At 33.9% G+C, this 20024-nt stretch overlaps 1 protein-coding gene across 5 annotated transcripts in view; it reads right to left on the minus strand.

Moving 5' to 3' along the window:
• AKAP9 (A-kinase anchoring protein 9) overlaps positions 1-20024 on the minus strand; it is a 104807-nt gene that overhangs the window by 3288 nt on the left and 81495 nt on the right. For 4 of the 5 annotated variants that reach the window (XM_087712620.1, XM_087712619.1, XM_087712622.1 and 1 more), the window contains 14 exons: positions 18665-19648; positions 16421-16882; positions 16030-16221; positions 14453-14641; positions 9287-9419; positions 8603-8798; positions 8062-8212; positions 6408-7049; positions 3968-4188; positions 3395-3500; positions 2754-2930; positions 1768-1944; positions 865-1097; positions 478-563 (listed from right to left, as the gene is read on the minus strand). In XM_087712620.1, the coding sequence (XP_087568746.1) occupies positions 478-563; positions 865-1097; positions 1768-1944; positions 2754-2930; positions 3395-3500; positions 3968-4188; positions 6408-7049; positions 8062-8212; positions 8603-8798; positions 9287-9419; positions 14453-14641; positions 16030-16221; positions 16421-16882; positions 18665-19648 (3949 nt within the window). The remainder of the gene's footprint in view (positions 1-477; positions 564-864; positions 1098-1767; positions 1945-2753; positions 2931-3394; positions 3501-3967; positions 4189-6407; positions 7050-8061; positions 8213-8602; positions 8799-9286; positions 9420-14452; positions 14642-16029; positions 16222-16420; positions 16883-18664; positions 19649-20024) is intronic. The other variant, XM_014052765.2, reaches the window with a different exon arrangement.

Raw genomic sequence — 20024 nt, forward strand, 5'->3', positions numbered from 1 at the left:
GCCATTTCTTGATGAAATGACTTCTGAAATGTCATATGAAACATGGAATATGTGGTGATATTTCACTCTTCTTTTTCAGAGGAGATCTGAAACTGAATCTTACAATAGATACCATGTTCTTATATAAATGTAGTCTTTGATTTACGACCACAATGGAGCCCAAAATTTCTGTTACTGAGACAGTTGTTAAGCAAATTTTGCCCCATTTTGCCCCCTTTCTTGGCACTGTTGTTGAATGAATCACTGCAGTTGTTAACTTAGTCACAGTGGTTAAGTGAATCTGGTTTTCCCATTCACTTTGCTTGATGGAAGGCTGCAAAAGGTGACAACATGACCAGGGACATTACAATCATCATAAATATGAACCAGTTGCCAAGCACCTGAAATTTGGACCACATAACCCTGGAGATGCTGCAACAGTCATTTAAGTGTGAAAAACAGTAATGTCATTTTTTTCCGTGGCGTTGAAATATTTACCTGTATTCTGGCTAGAAGTTTCTAGGTTTATGCCAGTTAAATGATAAGCAGTAACTCGTTTCCATTTTTGAACCAGCGACTTCATTCTGCATTTATAATAAAGGGAAATATATTGTAATATTTAGGACATCTGATATGAAAAATCAATAAGAAGTAACACATTTCATGTCCATATATGAGAAATTCTTGCTTAGATATAATCGATTTCTTAATTTACTATCTGCTTATTTGCTTTCTAAATATTCCCTATATACTTTGGAGAATAGTTTCCTAGATGGAAGGCTTACCATTTAATTAAGTACCTTGTTTCAACCATTTTATCACTTTAAATACATAATCGGTTTTATATATGTGTTATTAAGAAGAATTGAATCTTTTATGTCTTACCTTGAAATTGCAATTAGCGCTATAGCAGCTGAGCGAAATCGGGTAAAACTTTTTGAATGGTGTGTAGTGGCCTCCGGTTGAACGAAGGGAGGCTGCCCATCCATTCTTGCAAGAACAGTTGTAGTGAATACTTCACACTGCTGAAACCCATTCAATAAGAGCAGCAAATATTGCTTTTGATAGATGAGAGCCTTTCGAAAGCTCTCTGCTCTCAGATATTTTGCATAAATTATCTAGAATAGAAATTAAATACAGTGAGAAATTACACATTGTGAGGTGCTACATGCAATCATGAAGAAGTTGTTATTTTATGGCATTCAGTCCACTTTATCATCTAATAAAATAAATTTTGATGATAACTTATGTTATTATGTTATTAGATTAGTATTCTGAATTGCTCGTGTTAGTAATACAGCATGGATGCATGAGATTTCCAATCATAAGTGGGCAAATACTTTCTTCTGAAAATCAGCTAGATATGGGAAGTTGACTTTTCCTTCAATTTAGTCCAGGCATATTATTTGGGCAAGGGATTTAATTCAGGTCTCTCTCTTGCTAGTAGGCTACGCATCTTTTACTGATGCAATCATGTCACAGAAAGGAACAAGAGAAAGAACTTTCAGACCATTTTATACTATATTTCAGAAGGAATGAAAATAAGAACCTTCCCATTTTTAAAATCTTCAAAATCTCAATTGAGTAAAACAGATTGCACCAAAGCTCAAGCATTTTGCTACCCAATTTGTGAGGTTCTATAAAAAAATATTGGTACCGAAGAATGGTCACAAATAAGGGTGCCACATTTCAGGTCATTTGATTTCAGATTGCCATAAAAAGCAAATCAGTGCAAGGTTTAATAACAGAAAAAATGGTCCAATAAGTAGGTAAGATAAAGCTTTTCACCTTTAAAGCTGCATTTTCAGACTCTGATTCCAGTTCTTTCAAGAAAGCTTCATTTTTTAGTTCTTTAAACTTCGTTAATTTAATTTCTGAATTCTTTAGAAGACTTAATTTCTCTTTATGCCAGATTTCTTTTTCAGATGTAATCGGTGCATCATTATTTCTTCCATTATGTAATGACTGCAAAATTTCAAAAGGAACATAAATAAGTATCCAAATTAATGAGAAGTAATTACAACCTATTCCTTGTTACTAAGAGATAATAACAAATGTAATGTACACAGCCAAATTATGTACAATAGTCAAGAAAGCATTTATAGAAAGATCTTAGTCATTCTTTCTGGCCTCACTTATCACTGGTTGAATAAATATGGAAATAGTAATAGTAATCATTATCCTTAAGACCTGTGGAAAAACTGAATGCTGAACTCTACAACTTAAACATATTTGGCTCTTATATAGTGTGTGTGGATGCAACATAGGGCAAGCCTAGTAATAGGATGTGCTTGCCTCCCCATTATGCTTCTGTAGATTGATTACCTATTACCATAAAATGATTATTTGTGAAAATTAGTCCAAGAATATGCAATTTCATGGAAAAGTGAACGTTCTTAAGTAGCAACCACTGCTTCTTCACTATGGAGTCTGCATAAGATTTCAATCTAAGTACTGAATTACATATCCAATTAAAATAAATTACTTTTTATATGCATAAGATCTAAAATATAGATATTAAAGGGAAAGCTGAAGATTTTTATACTGCAGAAATTAAAATGATATCCTTATAATGAAATCTCTGTAAATTACTTCCACTGGAAGGAAATCTACCATTAGTCTGTTTTCATTTTTAAAAAAGGCGCCAGTTAAATGAAACAGTTCTTATTTAACTTTACATTGAGCTTTCAAGTTATTTGACAGTTTGGCCAAACAAATAAGTACTTAAGATGGAGTAGAAATTGATATAGTTTCAAAGGATGGAAAAAACGTACTGAGTCTCCACAAGGTCCTTTGCCTTTATAACTTCGAAGTTCCTTTTCTAGCTTTATCATTTCTTGCCTCATAGCCCTCTTTTCTGATCCCAATCTTTTCACAAGCTCATTCAATTCAGAATACTGTTTTAGCAGTCCTTCAATCAATGAGGCTGAAGATGGGGAAATTGAACTAACCTATGTAGGGAAAAAATAGCAAGTAAAGCAGCTCAGTAGCTTGAACACATCTGCAATTAGGAAACATATTGCAATACTGCTTTCTAAGAAATGGAAGCCAAATCAAACCACAAATATAATGCATATTTACATTGCATACAAAATCTATTGCTTCTTTTCAAATAAGACTTCCATGAAAGATTGTACTTTGCTTTATGTATTTGGATTCATTGTAAATTGCCTGGATTACTTCACATGTGGGAAGAACTGATTCAAAATTCTAGTTTCAAATGGTAAATAAGAAGTAAAAACCCAACTATACTCTTCCAAATTACAATGTTAAAAACAGTCCATATGATTTAAAACAGGAAAACAGAAGTTATCTTATGCTTTGCAAATATATACAAATTCAATTTAAATAAATCATTTTCAATCTTAAAAATAAGTCTAAATAAGTATTTCTGTTCCCTCTCCCTGAACATTACCTCCACACTATATAAATCAGCGAGCACTTGCAATTTTACTAGAACGTCTTCTATGTCATGTTGTATTCCAATTAAATCTTCATCATCTGATTTTTCAAAGGGTAATCTGGAATAATATATAAATATATATCTATATATCTGACATTTATGTAGCACAATTGACAATGAAATACACATAATCATTTTTTCCCCTCTCCTACTGTAATGGTTTTCTTATGTTTATCACAGATTATAAATGCCATAGGTTCAATAATAATGTTTTGTGAAAGAAGATACACATAAAAGTTATTACAAAACAAGGATTATGATTATAAAGCAATCCAAGCTAAGTTAAGACTTAGATTTAAAATGTACAACATAAAATAATGGAAAGTAAACGATACAACTATAGTCATGGCTTAATACTGTAAAAATGTAAAGACTTCCTTCAGAAATTGTTATTTTTATTTATAACTTTATACTGGCTCATAACCTGCTTCCCATTGCTCACATCACAAACTCCTAAATTGTAATATACTCGTTATATAGAAGTTTTTCATCATTGTATTGCTATTAAAAAGAAATATATCTAACCTGCAAGCAGCTTTATTGGCCAAGGGTTTCAACTTGGAAGACACATTGTTGATCTTCTGCCGAATCATCTCAATCTCTTCAGATTGTCTGGAGGCATCACCTTCTCCTTCTTCTCCAATGCCCATTAAGGAAGAGTAAGATAATTCTTTTGTTTCAGCTGCTCCCATTTTCTGCTGGAAAATCCACTTTCTTGTTCGCTCACTAGATTCTTCTGAAGCAACCTGCACATGAAAGTATGCCAAGAAGGTGTAGGGGAAGCAGAGAAGAAAACTACTTTCTACTAATTATATGAAAGTTCTAAAGTCAAGAAAATATATTTTTAACTATGTGGCATTTGTATTTTTTAATACAAATACTTTTATGGAGTAAGTGTATCTATGGAGATCCCCAATCATCTGAGTAATAGTGTCCCAAAGGTGCTTTTCCAAAAGCAACTGGACTTTCTTGGTTTTAATGATTTTAAGGAAAAAAACCCCAAGTTTCAGTTCACATTTGGGACTATTGAGTAAGAGCTTTATTTAAAATCTATACTTACTTACATTATTAAAAATAAGATAACTATTATATTGTTATTCCTGATCATTTATATTGTATGTTAGCTGCTTTGGGAGGATTTGTATTCTGAATTGACAAAATATCATATTAAAGAACATATATTGTGATAAACAACTGTTCAGAAGATGATGTGTGTGTGTGTGTTGGGAATGGAGGTAGACAAGTACTTTTAGAATAAACAATTCTAAATAAAAGATTAACACGTGATAGTCTGGTTTATCTTATTTTATATAAGTCTGCATGGTCACAGACTCTCCAGCTTTTAGAACAGTTATTTATGTATGCAACAGTTCTAAAATCTAGAAAATCTATGGCCGTAAAGAATAATTTTAAAATTTGATTAATCTTTACATATTTCACATAATATTTTTAACTATACCCATTTAATGGGCTTCAAATACAAAATACAAAGTCAACCACATAGATCCCTATACAACATAACTAAACAAACATTTATAGATATTACTCATTGTTCACCACTACACCATTCTTCTCCACTGTTTAATATTACTGCTACTGCAATTATCACTCTTTCTCCTACTACACCTACTCCTTGTGAATACTACTATAGAACAATTATCTCTTTCTAGCTGCTTCAGATTGCTTTACTCCACAAATGGAGACATATCTTCTTCTCTCTCCCAGGTCCATTACACCCAGCTGTCTTTCAGCATAGCTTTTATTCTCATGCCCGCCGGGAAGAGGGCTAAAGAGACAGGACAATACAGCACAGATGCTGAGTATTTGCTGGGCAACCTACTCTCTCACAACAGCTCAAGCAGTTTTCTTGGAAATTTTATGAAATACAGGTAGTCTTCAATTTACAACCACAATTGAGCCCAAAATGTATATTGTTAAGTGAGAAATTTGTTAAGTGAGTTTAGCCCAGGGGTGAAATTTAGCAAGTTCCGACAGGTTCTAGAGAACCAGCAGCAGAAATTTTGAGTAGTTCAGAGAACCGGCAAATATCACTTCTGGCTGGTCCCAGTGGGAATGGGAATTTTGCAGTATCCTTCCCCTGCCACGACCACCAAGCCACGACCACAGAGCCTGTAGTAAAAAAAATTGAATTTCACCACTGGTTTAGTCCCCTTTTACGACTTTTCTTGCCACATTTATTAAGTGAATCACTGCAGCTGTTAAATGAATAAAACGGTTTTTAAGTCAATCTGGTTTTCTTGTTGACTTTGCTTGTCAGAAGGTTACAAAAGGCAATAATATGACTCTGGGACACTGCAACCATCATAAATATGAGTCAGTTGTAAGGCATCCAAAGGTAAATCATGTGATCATGGGGTTGTCACTGTAAAAAATGATCAGAATTCATTTTTTTCAGTGATACTGTAACTCTGAATGGTCATTAAATGAATTGTAAGTCGAGGACTACCTGTATTTTTTAAACTGTTTAAGTTAACTAAGGGCTACTCTGCACATAATAGTAAATCAGGAATCTAAAGTGTTCTGATTTATTGTGATCAACCAAGTAGTATTCATTCCTGTGCTTTCCCCATTAGACTGTTGCTGCGGGAACAAACCAAGAATCTCATCCAATTAAGGTATTCTGTGACTTGTTGCTGTCTTAAAACAAAACTAGAGGCTGTTCTTGCTCTAGAACTCTAGCTTATGAAAACAAGAGAATCCTGGCTTTGATTTAGCCTCCTCCTTTAAGTGTACCTTTGTGCCTAATCCCAGAAATTCTGCTTGTGGACATTCTTATATTTTAGTATCATCTGCATTATAGGAAACAATGAAATTACATGTAAATGAGATATAAAGCAAAGGCAGATTTTGAAAATTACTCTGAACAAATAACAAATATAAATGTATTAATAATCACTTCTAATACTGAAAGGCAAAATACATTTGTTTCTGGAGGGATACGTACCTCATTTACAGCCTGACATGTTGCTTTTTCCACCTGCGATCCTACCTCTTTTCTCTGCATTTTTTGCTGTAACTCTTCAACCATTTCTTGCTGTTTCTCTTCTTTACCCAGCGACTTAAGAATTTGTTGTTTCATTTCTTCAATTTGCCACTGCAACTCTTCCACTGGGGACTCCAGCTCATGTATTGTTTGTTGTGCCAAGATATTAACATCTTGTTCGTCCTGTATAGTTTTTCTCTGCTGCTCTTTTTCCAACAGTTGCTCCAATTTCACACATTTCAATCTGTTCTCTTCCAATTCATTAACCATTAGAACTATACGGTCATGCTTTTCATTCAATTGCTTTTGCAGATCTTTGAGCAATTCATCTGAATGTGCAGAACTTCCATCCTGCTTTATCTGTTCAATCATCTGGAGCTGGATGTGCAAGTCTTTTTCTTTGTCTAGGGCACTGCACAGCTCCACAACTTTGAGCTTCTCAGATTCCAACAGTACTTGAAGGTCAAACTTGTGCTCCTCATTTAATGCCTCCTGGGATTCAATCTTCTTTTGCAAATCATTTGACAGCTGTCTTTCAAGTTCCAAAAGCTTACTCAGTTCTATATTCTTCTGTCTTTCATTTTCAAAAGTAAATTTCAAATCCTTACAAGAGGAAAACAACAAAAACAAGCAAAATGTGGGTATCTAACTCTTTGTAAAGACCACTGGAATGTACCATAAAAACAGTAATTTTGAAGAAATTAGAAATTGATAGTTAAAAGCTTGTCACATGCTGATCTTACTAGATTTTTAATTCAAAAGTTAATTCAAATTTAATTTAGAAGTCTGTTCATTTTTTTTTCTGGACTAGTATAAAGGATACATGTTACATTTTCTGGACTGATATATTAAGGATGCATGTTACATTGAGAGAACTTGCAATTTTAGGAATAAAGCTATAAATCAAAACTATTTTATTGTTAGCAAAGCTATCTTAGAATAAGACATTCACTCTACAAATAATGTTCAGTAATGAAAGGCTGATCTAATCTGAGTCATGGTTAGGCATATTGGAACAAAGGAGATTTAAGTCAACTCTTTTGGTTGAGTAACCAATAAACAGCATCCGCACAGAGAAGAAGAGGTTGCCATGGCCTAGCACAACATGTTTGGGTGTACGTGGTATGTGTTTGTACTGCCGATGTTGCTGTTCAACCTCTTCGCTGCCTAAGCTGGTGGACACAATCTTTGAAGTAATCTTGGAGAATCTGAAAACAGGCTTTTAAAGTGAATGAAAAAAACTCTCAGATTTTAATAGGCCTAATACATAGGACTACCTACCTATTCATCATATTCATAATTTGTTTCAGTAAGCCTATAGAAAAAAACTTTTTGCTAATGAGTTAGTATAAAAGACTACATCTGGTACAAGGAAATTGCTGACAAGAACAATTACAAGTATCAAGTTTTGTTCACTGAGGTATTTCGAATGAACTCTGCTTTTTGCAACTTGTTGTTTTTATCTTATCATTAAAGATGCTGGCTTAATTCTCAATCTTTACAATGCATGGTATCTTATTAAATATATACTAAAGCATGAAAACCTCCTCCTTCTCCTCATAATCTGTATAGCAATCACTCCCACTGCACATTTTAAATAACCAAGATTGGTTACCTCAATTTCTTGTTTTTCTCTTTTTTTACTGTGTCCCACTTTTGTTTTCTCCTTTTCCAGAGCCCATTGAAACTCCATTGATTTCTTCCTTTCATTTGTAATCGTGGTTTGTAAGATGTCAAGTTCAATTGTCTTTCCCTTAAGTTCATTTCTGATACAAACCAAGATAAATTACTTTTAGTTATTTGAAAGTATCTAAACTAACTGAGCACAAAACTGCATATTCAAGGCAAACCTGCAAGTTTTCCAAAATTTTATTTCTAGACTCAGTCCTATTGGTCACTGGACAGAGACAACTCATCCTGGCTGTTGTCTCCACCACTGGGGAGAATAATCAATTCTATACAATGTTTGCTGCAAGAGCCTCTTCATTCCAATCATTTTAAAATGATGAAAAGTAAAAGAAGTCAATGTGAATGTTTCATTAAAATGAGTAAGATTTAAACAGCCTCACTTTAAAACTGGTTTTTAACAGAACTGTAAAAAAAAAAAAGTAGGATCTTCTACAGAGCTAAAGAAAAAAAAACCTTGAAAATTATACCTGATAGCTTCCAGATCCCTCAAGTGCTTATGTTGTGCTTTTAGAGTTGTTTCCAATTCCAGTTTGGTTTGCCCAAGTTCATTTTTCAGTTCTTCAGCCACCATCCTTTCAGAAGTGAGCTGCTCTTGAAGTTCAGCTGTTCTGTCCTTAGTATTTTTGAGCTCTATTTGCATTTCCATATTGTATCCCAAAGGTTCTAGGGAGCACATTGTCACACAGTAAGAAACAGACTAAACATGCTAATCTGTCATTGAAACAAAATCCTGACCAAAGAGGAAAATCAGTTTCTTATTTATAGAAAACATTTAACTTCAATAATACTAAAGGTGTGTTTGATCTTTAATTCTTTGATGAAACATGGATTACTTCCATTTTATAAATTATTATTATATAATAATTTTAAACTCACTGCAAGAATTTCAGCTTAGCTAGGCCACTATATTTTACTTGTTAGACTCTTAGCACTGACATTATTAATGCTACTTTCTGTCTTTTTGAAGTTGGTTAAATGAGAACGTATGATATGTTGTCCAAGTTGAATTTTGGTATACTTATGTTATTAGTTCATATATACTAACAATAACACACAACACCCCCCCCCTTTGTTTTTCAAACTGAAGCCTAGAAAGGAAGTCTGATGGAAAATGAAGATAACCACATTGATCAAACGGTTTTACACATTACCTTGACATTTTGGATGGATTTCTTTTTCTTCACCTTGCCTGTTTAGCTGTTCATGCAAAGTATTGATTTCCATTAACAAACTTTGTCTATCTGCATGCTGAATGAAATCCAAAGCATTCCTCTGATATGTCACCTTTTATCATAAGCAGATATAAATAAAAAGCAGAAAGAAATACCAGATTAATAAATTGTTTAGAACTTGCCTTTAATATTCAAAAAGTTAACAAGTCCTCATCTCAGATAAATTATAGGAATGTAGTGGAATTCATCAACAGAAGAATAAAAACATTTTTTATGAGATCATTTTTGTGCCTTATGTGTGTGTTCTTAAACGGCAGTACATCCACTTATATTTATAATACTATTGCAATAAAAGGATTTAACACCTTTAACTGTATTTCTTACAATTACTTTCCAATTCCCCATGTCTCTTTAAGATGTAGTGGAATTTTAATTTATGTTGTCCCAATTATAATGCTTATTTCCCACGGCCCTAACTAACTATTTTAAAGTAAAAAGGTAAAAATAAATTGCCATTGAACACGATGGAAAGTTTTGCATCTATTAAAAAAATCTAGATGGCCAAAATAGTTGTTTCATTTATTTGCAAATTTATATGTAAAATATTCCCAATAAATATAGGTATGAAAAATAAATCATAAAATTGAAGTGTATACAATAATAATAAGTAGCATCATAAAAATGCAAGACTAGACAAAATTATCCAAGTTTTCTCTACTTGCAACAAAATTTGTATACGGTGACAGGTTTTTTTTAGTTTGAAATAAACATGTTCTGTTTTTTTTATATTCTTTGTTTTTTTAAAGTAATCTTTATTGGTTATACATTTTTTTAAAGAGTAAAATATACAAATACAAATACAATTTTAAACATACAACCCCCTCCCCTGCGGTGACAGTCATTCACAGCCCAACTTTTTTTTCCTTCCTCATTGTTTAGTCTCTAAGCCGCATCTTCTCATTACAAAATTCAGGGATCTATTACAATACCCATGTTCACTTTTAGTTCCCATTGTTAACAACTGCTATTTGACTTTCCCCATTTTAAGTCCCTGCGGTTCTCCTTGTCGCCCACATATACCATAGATTCCAGCTAACGTAATGTTCCGTTTCTCCTTTGTCCCTCAGCCAACCCGTCATTCTGTCCATTTCTGCACATTCATAGATCTTTTTAATTATGGCATCTTCCGACGGTATGGTAGTAGATTTCCAAAATTGTGCATAAGTTATTCTTGCGGCCACAATTATATGTAGGCTCAAACGCCATATTGATTTACTCATGTTTTCTGGTTTTATGCTTAATAAAAAATTCTCGGGTTTCCATTCCATGCTTGCCCCGGTAACCTCTTTAAGCCATTTTTCAATCCTTCTCCAGTATTTCGTGGCCTCAGCACAAGAGCACCAAATATGGTAGAATGTGCCATCCCTTCTTCCGCATTTCCAACACAGTGGAGATAACCCAGGAAACATTTTGGCTAACCTCATTGGGGGGAAGTGCCATCTATAAACCATCTTGTATATGTTTTCTTTAAATGCTGTAGATATTGTAAGTTTAATAGTCTTACTCCATAGATCCCACCATTTGCCCATTTCAATCTCATAGCCAAAGTTTCTCTCCCATGCTATTAGAAGGCTTTTATCCATCTCTTCTTTAACATCTTGACAGGTCAAAATTTGATAAATCTCGATAACATTTTCTTATCTCCGCCAAACAAAATCTTATCTAGCCCCTGAGGGTTTGGGTAGATCCCAAACCGTACCCTATCGCTTTTAAACCTGTTTCTAACCTGTAAATATTCCCACCATTCCAAATTCCTGCCCTGCTGCTCTAATTCCATCTTAGTCTTCATGTTGCCATCTTCTGTCATAATGTCTTTATATGTTATGTTTCTTGTCCAATTAAATACACTGGGATGCGTTAAGGCCTCTAATGGTGCCAACCAGCACGGAACCCTAAGATAGTATTTTTGCCTCATCTTTTCCCAGACCCCCATCAAAATCTTCCGAATATAATGTCCCATGAAGTACCTATGGGGGGTATCTCTTTCTTGCCAGAGAGAGGTATGCCATCCCTGGGGGAGGTCATGTCCCTCTATAGCCAATAGGCGCCTTCTACTCAACGTCACCTGATCCTTCACTCATGTCATAATTGCTGCATTATAATATGCTTCCCAGTTGGGTACTCCGAAGTCTCCCAGTTCTTTATGTTTTTGCAACATTTGGGTTTTAATTTGTGCTTTCTTGCCTTGCCATATAAATTGAGCCACTATTGTCTCCAAAGATTTAAAATAAAATTTGTCCAATTTAGTTGGTGCTATTTGAAACAGAAACAAACATTTTGGTAATACATGTGTCTTAACTGTCGCAATCCTACCCATCAAAGACAGTTGTTTACCACTCCAATTAGTCATATCCTTAGATACCTGTTGTAGCAATTTCATATAATTATCTACCTTGATAGAAGAACATCTCTCCGTGAGCCAAATTCCCAAGTATTGTATTTTATGGGCCATGTTAATCCCTAACAGGCTTTGTACTTCCCTTTTCTGGTTCAAAGCCATATTCTTAATTAACAGTTTTGTCTTCTCTTTATTTATACGTAGCCCCACTATCCTACCGTACTCCTCTATTTTATGTTAAAGTTGTATCCCAGAAGCCATAGGATCCTCCAGAATAAAAAGCCTGGACCTTAAATTCCTGAGTTTTAGCTCGTAACCCTTTAATTTGTGTATCACTCCTCACTATTCTAAGAAGGGGTTCTAATGTGAGGATAAACAGTAGGGGGGATAACGGGCATCCTTGTCTTGTGCCTTTACCAATCTCAATATCACCTGCCTCTTCTCCATTTACCAATAATGTCACAGTTTGTCGTACATAAATTGCCTGAACTGCATTTAAGAAGTTTTCTCCAAACTTCATATTTTCTAATTGTGACAACATACAGTAAACTTCCAATTTACCCGATCAAAAGCCTTTTCTGCGTCAAGAAACATAAAGGCCACTTGTTTATCCGGCCGGGCTTCATAATATTCTAAGGCATCCAAAATAATTCTAACATTATCTTTCAAATGCCTTGACAGCAAGAAGCCATTCTGATCAGGGTGTATAAATTTATGAAGGAAGAATTTAAGTCTATCTGCCAGTATAGCTGCAAAGATTTTATAATCCACATTCAAAAGTGAAATGGGCCTATAATTTTTGATTTGGGTACGGTCAGCTCCAGCTTTAGGCAAAAGGGTTATATAGGCCTCAGCCCACGATTTTGGTGCGATAGAATCTGTCAAGACTTATAATAATAAGTAGCATAATAAAAATGCAACTAGGCAAAATTATCCAAGTTTTCTCTACTTGCAACAAAATTTGTATACGGTGAACAGTTTTTTTCAGTTTGAAATAAACATGTTCTGTTTTATATACATACATACATACATACATACATACATACATACATACATACATACATACAATGTTTTAAAAAGATCAGCAATGTTCAAGTTTAAACTCAGAGGTTCTAAGCACCCATGATTGCATTTTTGGTTTGGTAGATTGGTAGAGTTTCTATACTTTCTAGTGATTAGTACAGTAATGGCAAATAATTATGCTCCTGCTACTACTGGGTAGACTGAATGAGGTGATATCTGGCCATTTTGAGCAGTGCCTTTTGAGTGTTTTGACTTTCAGAGCACTGTGACAGAGCAATTGTTTGTAACTCATGACTAGATTGTGTTATTTCCAATGTTTTTTCAGCTGAGCCAGTATACTGCAATAGAGTCAGGTACCTGCTTCTACTGATTTAGACTTAGTAGATTATAAAGGAGGGTAGAATTACAAGAAAACCAGTAGGAGTTAGAAAACTTCAGCCTGCAGGGCTGGTAAGTACATTGCTTTATTAAAGAAAAATATTTATCATGAGGGACTCAAAAGTTTATAAAATTGGTTTTGGGCTGTTTTATTTTACAGGTGGTTAATGCAAACACATGTTGGTGTATGCTGTATGTTTCATTACTTACTTTTCAAGTTTTATCCTAATAATATAGACAAAAGGAACAGTTTTCAATGGAATTGTTTCTAATGAAAAAGAAACAAATTCAGTTCCATTCCTAATAAATTCTATCATCATAAAGGTAAATAATATGTAAGACTTCAAAAGAAAAAAAATCTGGGTGAAGTGCTTGAATATTGGAATAAACTTCAAACCCAGTGTTTTTCCCCCGAGTACAGGTAGTATTCATTTACTGATTACTTGCTCAGCAACTGTAATATGTAACAATGGTGGAGAGTGAAAAACATTTATGGCCAATTGGAAATCATATATACCTTTGCAGTATTCCTCAACCACATGAACACTGTTATAATCAGTACAATTGTCCTGTGCCTCACTTTTTGTTTTTAATTCTCCATCCTGCTTGCAGTGAGATTGGAGAGGGAATGGAAGGATTACAAGACTGTAAACTTTGCTTTTCTACACAATGAAACCAATGCAATCATGTTGGCAGCTCAAAACAGTGATGTTGCAAGCATGCTACATGATCAGTTTAAAATATTCCAGCAGTTTCTGGAATTGGGTATATCTAGTTTAATGAAAAGAAGCACTCGGGTGACGTGATAGCAGTGTTCCAGTATCTCAGGGGTTGCCACAAATAAGAGGGGGTCAATCTATTCTCCAAGTACCTGAAGACAGGAGAAGAAGCAATAGATGGAAACTAATCAAGGAGAAAAGCAACCTAGAACTAAGGAGAAATTTTCTGACAGTTAGAATAATTAATAAGGGGAACAATTTGCCTCCAAAAGTTGTGACTGCTCTAACACTAGAAATTTTAAAGAAGAGATTGGATAACCATTTGTCTGAAGTGGGGTAGGGTTTCCTGCCTAAGTATGGGGTTGAATTAGAAGGGACTCCAAGGTCCCTTCCAACCTATTCTATTCTATTCTATTCTATTCTATTCTATTCTATTCTATTCTATTCTATTCCATTCCATTCCATTCTAGTCATTTATTTTACTCTACTCTACTCTCTTGAAAGCTCCTTTCCTCTCTCTTCTCTGATAAAAAGTATCATAAGCACAGAATCTTTTAAACTGCTTAAATAAAAACATTTGCAGTGATTAACAACAGAAAATTATTACTTTTATCAAGTATAATTCACCTGCTCATGAAATCGGCTTTCCAGTTGATTTATTAGTCCCAAAGCATCTTGTACACCAGCTTCTACCAATTCAGTTCGAACTGCTGCTAGAAGAATATCTTTTTCTTTTTGGAAAATTTGTTGAACAGCACAGAGTAGTTCAGCCCTCCAATCTGAGACACTGTCAGAAGCTTCAGATGCTACACAAAACTAAGGGAGAACAAAAGCAATAGTGTATAAATATATTAAAGCTTTAAAAAGAATGAATTGTTATTTTTGTTTATGCTTTATAAATATTTATGTTATTGAAAATTCTTAGCTCTCTCCCTTTTTCATTTAACAATGTAATGACTTCCAGTAGTCTTAAGAACAGATTTATGACTATAGGTTATCATGCATTTAGCAATTTTAGCAATTCTTGTTTTTTATGAACTTTTTTCCCCTTTAAAACTGCTTTCCCCATCGTTTCAGATGTATTCATCTCTGGAATTCTAAATCAGTGAGCCAATACATTTGCAGACTGGGGAAGGCTGCTTAGCCCCTTTAAAGTCACTACTGAAAAAAAATTGTGAATCTGAAGATTAGTGTTAAAACAGAAGCATAAAAGTAAAAAATAATATAACCGCTTTATTTTTTCTCTAGAATATCTGTACTGAAATTTACTATTACATGACTTACACTATATTGTAGTACACATTTGTCCAGACATACTGTATGAAAGATTAGACTGATAATATTTTTTTGAAAAATGAGACTAGAATTTGTCTTAGCTAGTTAAATAAGAGGCACTTTCAAGAGATTCAAAAACAATTTTATAATATATTTATAGAAATATAAATATTTCTATAACTAGAGGCAAAAATAACCAGAACCACTCATCAATAACTTCAACACAAGTTTTATTGCTGGTCACTTATGTTACAAAACTATTTGCCAGACTGAATGCATTCCCTTAAGGATGACAAGATTCAAGGATTCTGAAGAATGTCTGGGTTGTGCCACTTATTGCACTGTAACGACTATAACTCTGATCCCTCTTGACCCCCTCTCCACTTTAGCTGGAGATTCCACCACAAGAACATTAATAGAATATTTCATAATTTATATATGTAGGTTAGTAAAAGGGACGCAATAGTGGCTAAGATGCTGAGCTTGTCAATCAGTAAGGTCAACAGTTCAGTGGTTCAAATCCCTAGCGCCGGGTAACAGAGTGAGCTCCAGTTACTTATCCCCGCTTCTGCCAATCTAGTAGTTCGAAAGCACATAAAAAAATACAAGTAGAAAAATAGGGACCACCTTTCGTGGGAAGGTAACAGTGTTACCTTCAGCATTTAGTCATGCCGGCCACATGACCACGGAGAGCGCTGCTTTTCGACTTTGAAACGGAGATGAGCACTGCCCCTAGAGTCAGTAATGACTAGCACACATGCGCGAGAGGAGCCTTTACCTTTACTTTAGGTTGGGAAATGAGGACCCAGATTGTTGGTGGTAATATGCTGACTCGGAAAACCACTTAGAGAACGCTGTAAAACACTGTGAAGTGGTAAGTAAGTCTAAGTGCTATTGCTAAAATGTAACCATTCTGTGATCATAATTACCTTAGTTTGTCTGTGAATCTGCATTTTAGCAATTAACTCCTTCAGAGATAAAATACTGCTTAAGAAAGCCTTGCGTTCTTCTAGCCAAGGTACTAGTTCTTGATTAATAGGAAAAACTTCACCTTCATTGTAAAGAAATTCTGTGAGCGAAAGTACTTGTGTGCCCTCGTGATAAATAGCTCTTAGCAAGCCCTAGGGGAGGAAACATCAGATATGATAGAATGAAGAATGAATCATTACTATTCCTTTTCCAATGTTTAGAAACTACTTTTAAGAATCTGTACATGAATCAAACTTTTTCATTGGTGGGGTGCCTTAATAACATTAGTAGAGCAATGAAAATTTTATCTATGAAAAACCAATTATTGTTAGTGTTTTAGATAGCACATACCCCTTTGTTTCTTAGAACCGCTATGACATTTTTCAAAGCATTACATTCTTGTGTTAACTCCTGTACTACAATACATTGTTCTCTTTTCAACCCTTCTGATTCTGAGGTATGTCTCATTTCCATGTCTATTATTTCAGCAGCATGTAATTTCTGCATTTGTTTCATTTTTTTCTTAAATTCTTTTATGAGTTCTCTAGCTTCTGTTGAACAATATTCATTTTCTAAATCAATCTGAATTCCTTCACTTTTCTCAAGTTGTTGTGAAGTCTGGTTGCAGCTACTGATCTGATGTGCTTTTTCTGTCTGACTTGATGCATTTATCCATTTCACATCTATTTGCTCTGGCTTGATAATATTCTTTTCCTTCTTTATATATCCAGCAATTATTTCTTCTGTCTTGTCTAATTTATTCCTGATTTGCTCTAATTCATTTTTAAGACAAATCAGGTTTATTTCTTTTACCTGAAAATAAACAAAAGTTCAGATGCTTCACTCTTACAGAAAAAAGATACAACTAGTATGATCTTTTTAAACCACCTAGTTCTTTGCAAATATTTTGAAGTGACAGCTACTCATAAGTATACGTTTTTGACATGCTTGTAATTTTGCTGCTCTGTTATCCTTCCATTACAAGAAAACCAATGAATATCATTACTTCACTAATTATTAATAGGTAGCAAGTTAAATTTTCATTATTAAAACACAGGTGATGTACTGTACAAATTTAAGAATGATGTACTGAGCAGTGGGGAGCACGGCACAGCATATAAAAGTAACTGTGTGATACTATTCAGGAACACATTGAGACTCAGAAATTAAAAAACATGGAAACAGGATAACTGTATATGAACAACAAGCAGTCAATGCACACAGCAAGCACATTTTCAGTGTGGTAAATAAGATGTTGGATTGGTAAAGATTCAAATATACTTTTAGTGACAGAATCTCATTTTGCAACTTCCAAGAAGCTCCCCCTCTCCCAACCTAGCCTACCTCACAGGTTTTTCTTGTTGGGAAAATGGAAGGAGGGACCACTATACACCTTGGGCGTGTGAATAGAAAGCAAAATAAAAATCAAAGAAATAAAAAATAAGACCAGCTTTTGCTAATAAAGCTTGCCACCTGCTCTGTAGACTTTATTTAGTACATTTTATTTAGTCTGGAGAATTGTCCTATACTAAAAATTTGCTTGAAATTATATTAATTTCTTGTCATATTTTTCTATCTATAGATCATATTTTAAGATTATTGATAGTCTTACTTAAAGCATAGACATAAATCATTCTCAATGTTTACTTCTACATAAAAGCCTCACTATTAGAGCTCTTAATTACTTACTGAATTACTGACAAATCATGCAAAGAAACAACCAACCCTCACAGCAAATCTTCTGAATATTTGAAAGTTTAGTTCTAGATTGATTACATGAAGATATCATGACAGTATAAAAATCAGGTATGTAATAATCATATAATTGAAATTCTCTACGAAGTCCACCCAATATGCTTTTTAGTTACTTAATACTTTTATTTTGCACCCTTCAAATACATTGTTCCCAGCAACGTTTAGTGCAAAGTGCAACAGATGTTTATTTTATTCTTCCCAGTAACTGATCTTCCTTTTCGTCTTCTTTTTAAAAAAATAGTTATTAAGCTATTCCTTGGCTGTAGCTGACTCCACTATGAATTTTTCTAATTCAAAATAATTTCCTTGCGTGTTTTCACTGCGACCACCTAAATTATTAGTACCAAAATAGTAAATCATGTGAGTATAAACCAACGTACGGACATGTATTTCTTAGTTACTATGCTAAGGTAATTTCTCACATTGGGAGGAGTTAGGGTTATAGGTATAATGGAAGATGAATCCTGACTTAAATTAATCCTTGGAATAAAGATTTAACCATTTCCCCAGTTAACTACCCACTGAAAGTGGCTACTCGTATGCAGTTAAGATGCTAGAAACACATATGTTGGTAAAGTATCACCATTTTTGCAATAAAAAGTAACCAAAAATAATGGCTTTATTACCCATGTATCACTTTTGTTAAATGTCTGGTTACATTATGGTTCTTTAATTGCTTGAACTTGTACATGGATTTGTTATTCCTCATAAAGGTAATATAGAAATACTTTATTCCATTCATTTTCAGTTTCTGCATTTTCAACAATTACAGCCCCCCTTTTCCCAAAATAATATTTGACTGATTCATACTTGAAGAAAACAATTTCAAGCCAGTTATACCTGAGTTTGCATATTTTCCTCGGAACTTGACAATTTCTCCTTTTTCTGTATTTGTTCTATTTCGTTTAGCAATTGTTCAACGCTCTCTTCCTTTTCTTTTGTCTCCTTTGGTACAATTTCCACTTTTGTTCTTTCTAGTTGAAGGTTATTTTGTGCATCTGCCAGTTGCCTCTGCATCTCTGAACGTTTTTCTGATAGCTCTAATAACCTAGTTGTTGCATCTTCCCTACCTATATATTTTGCATTTTCTAATTGAATACAGAGGGCTTCTTCGTTATTTTCTGACGCTACAGCTGCCAGGGGGGGACACTGAATTTGCTCCAGAACTACATTGAATTCAGCTTGATGTTGAAGGAGTGCAGCAAACTTTTGTTCCTTTTCTTCAAGGCCTTTTTCTAGCTCCATTATTCTTTGTTCGACCTTGTTTGATGCCATATGGGCTTGGTCTTTGAAATCCTTGAAATCCTTGTTGCTTTGGATTAGTTCTAAATCCTTCTCCTCTAGAGCTTTCTCAACCATCTGAAAATTTATACTTGTTCCAGAAGCATCTTCTTCTATCTTTGTAATTATTTGTTTATCTTGTGGTTGGCGTCTCTTTATATTTAATTCAGGGTTTTCTCTAATTTTTTCAATTTCTTCTTTCAGTATATCTAGTTCTATCTTTAATTCTACCATGTTAATTTGTTCAAATTCAAGTTCATTCTTTGCTGTGCATAACTGCTTAACATTATTTTCCAGTTTCATCACTAAATCTTCCCTTTCTGCCAATACAACATCAAGCTGGTGTTTTAAATTATCAACATCTTCTTGGGTCAGTGAACTGTCCAAAAGTATCTTGTGTTCAATTTCCCCCATTTCATGTTGGAGTTTTTCAATGACTTCATTTAGCTGTTCTATTTCTTGTTCATGGTTCTGCTTGACACGTTCTTGATCACTCTTTAAAATTTCTATTTGGGCTTCCAGTTCTTTTATGTGCTCAACCAACTAAGCAAGATTGAGATAAAAATAAAGAAAAATATTATGAAATTTTATGTCATTAATTATATTTCTTTGTATTAAATATATATTTTAAACATTCTGTATACCAATGCTTTTTATATGAAATGTGTAAAAACTAAATGAGAGTAATTCCTATTTATTTAAATAAAATAAGATAAAGATTTCATTCAGATATAGCCTTTTAATGTGTTATGGGGGATACTGATCGCTATATGCATTTAAAAAAACCTGTTTAATTGTGACCAAATAAAAGCTCTGCATCATGAGAAAATAATTGGCAGGAAAAATAACACAAACTAACTAGTAATAATTATAACTACCAGAAACTGTACCAGTTGTAAAAGTTCAACTATGTCACAAG

This window comes from Thamnophis sirtalis, unplaced genomic scaffold (assembly GCF_051295495.1).
Source record: "Thamnophis sirtalis isolate CommonGarterSnake01/CBP01778 unplaced genomic scaffold, rThaSir2_p1.2 scaffold_4, whole genome shotgun sequence".
In the NCBI taxonomy this organism is placed as follows: Eukaryota; Metazoa; Chordata; class Lepidosauria; order Squamata; family Natricidae; genus Thamnophis; species Thamnophis sirtalis.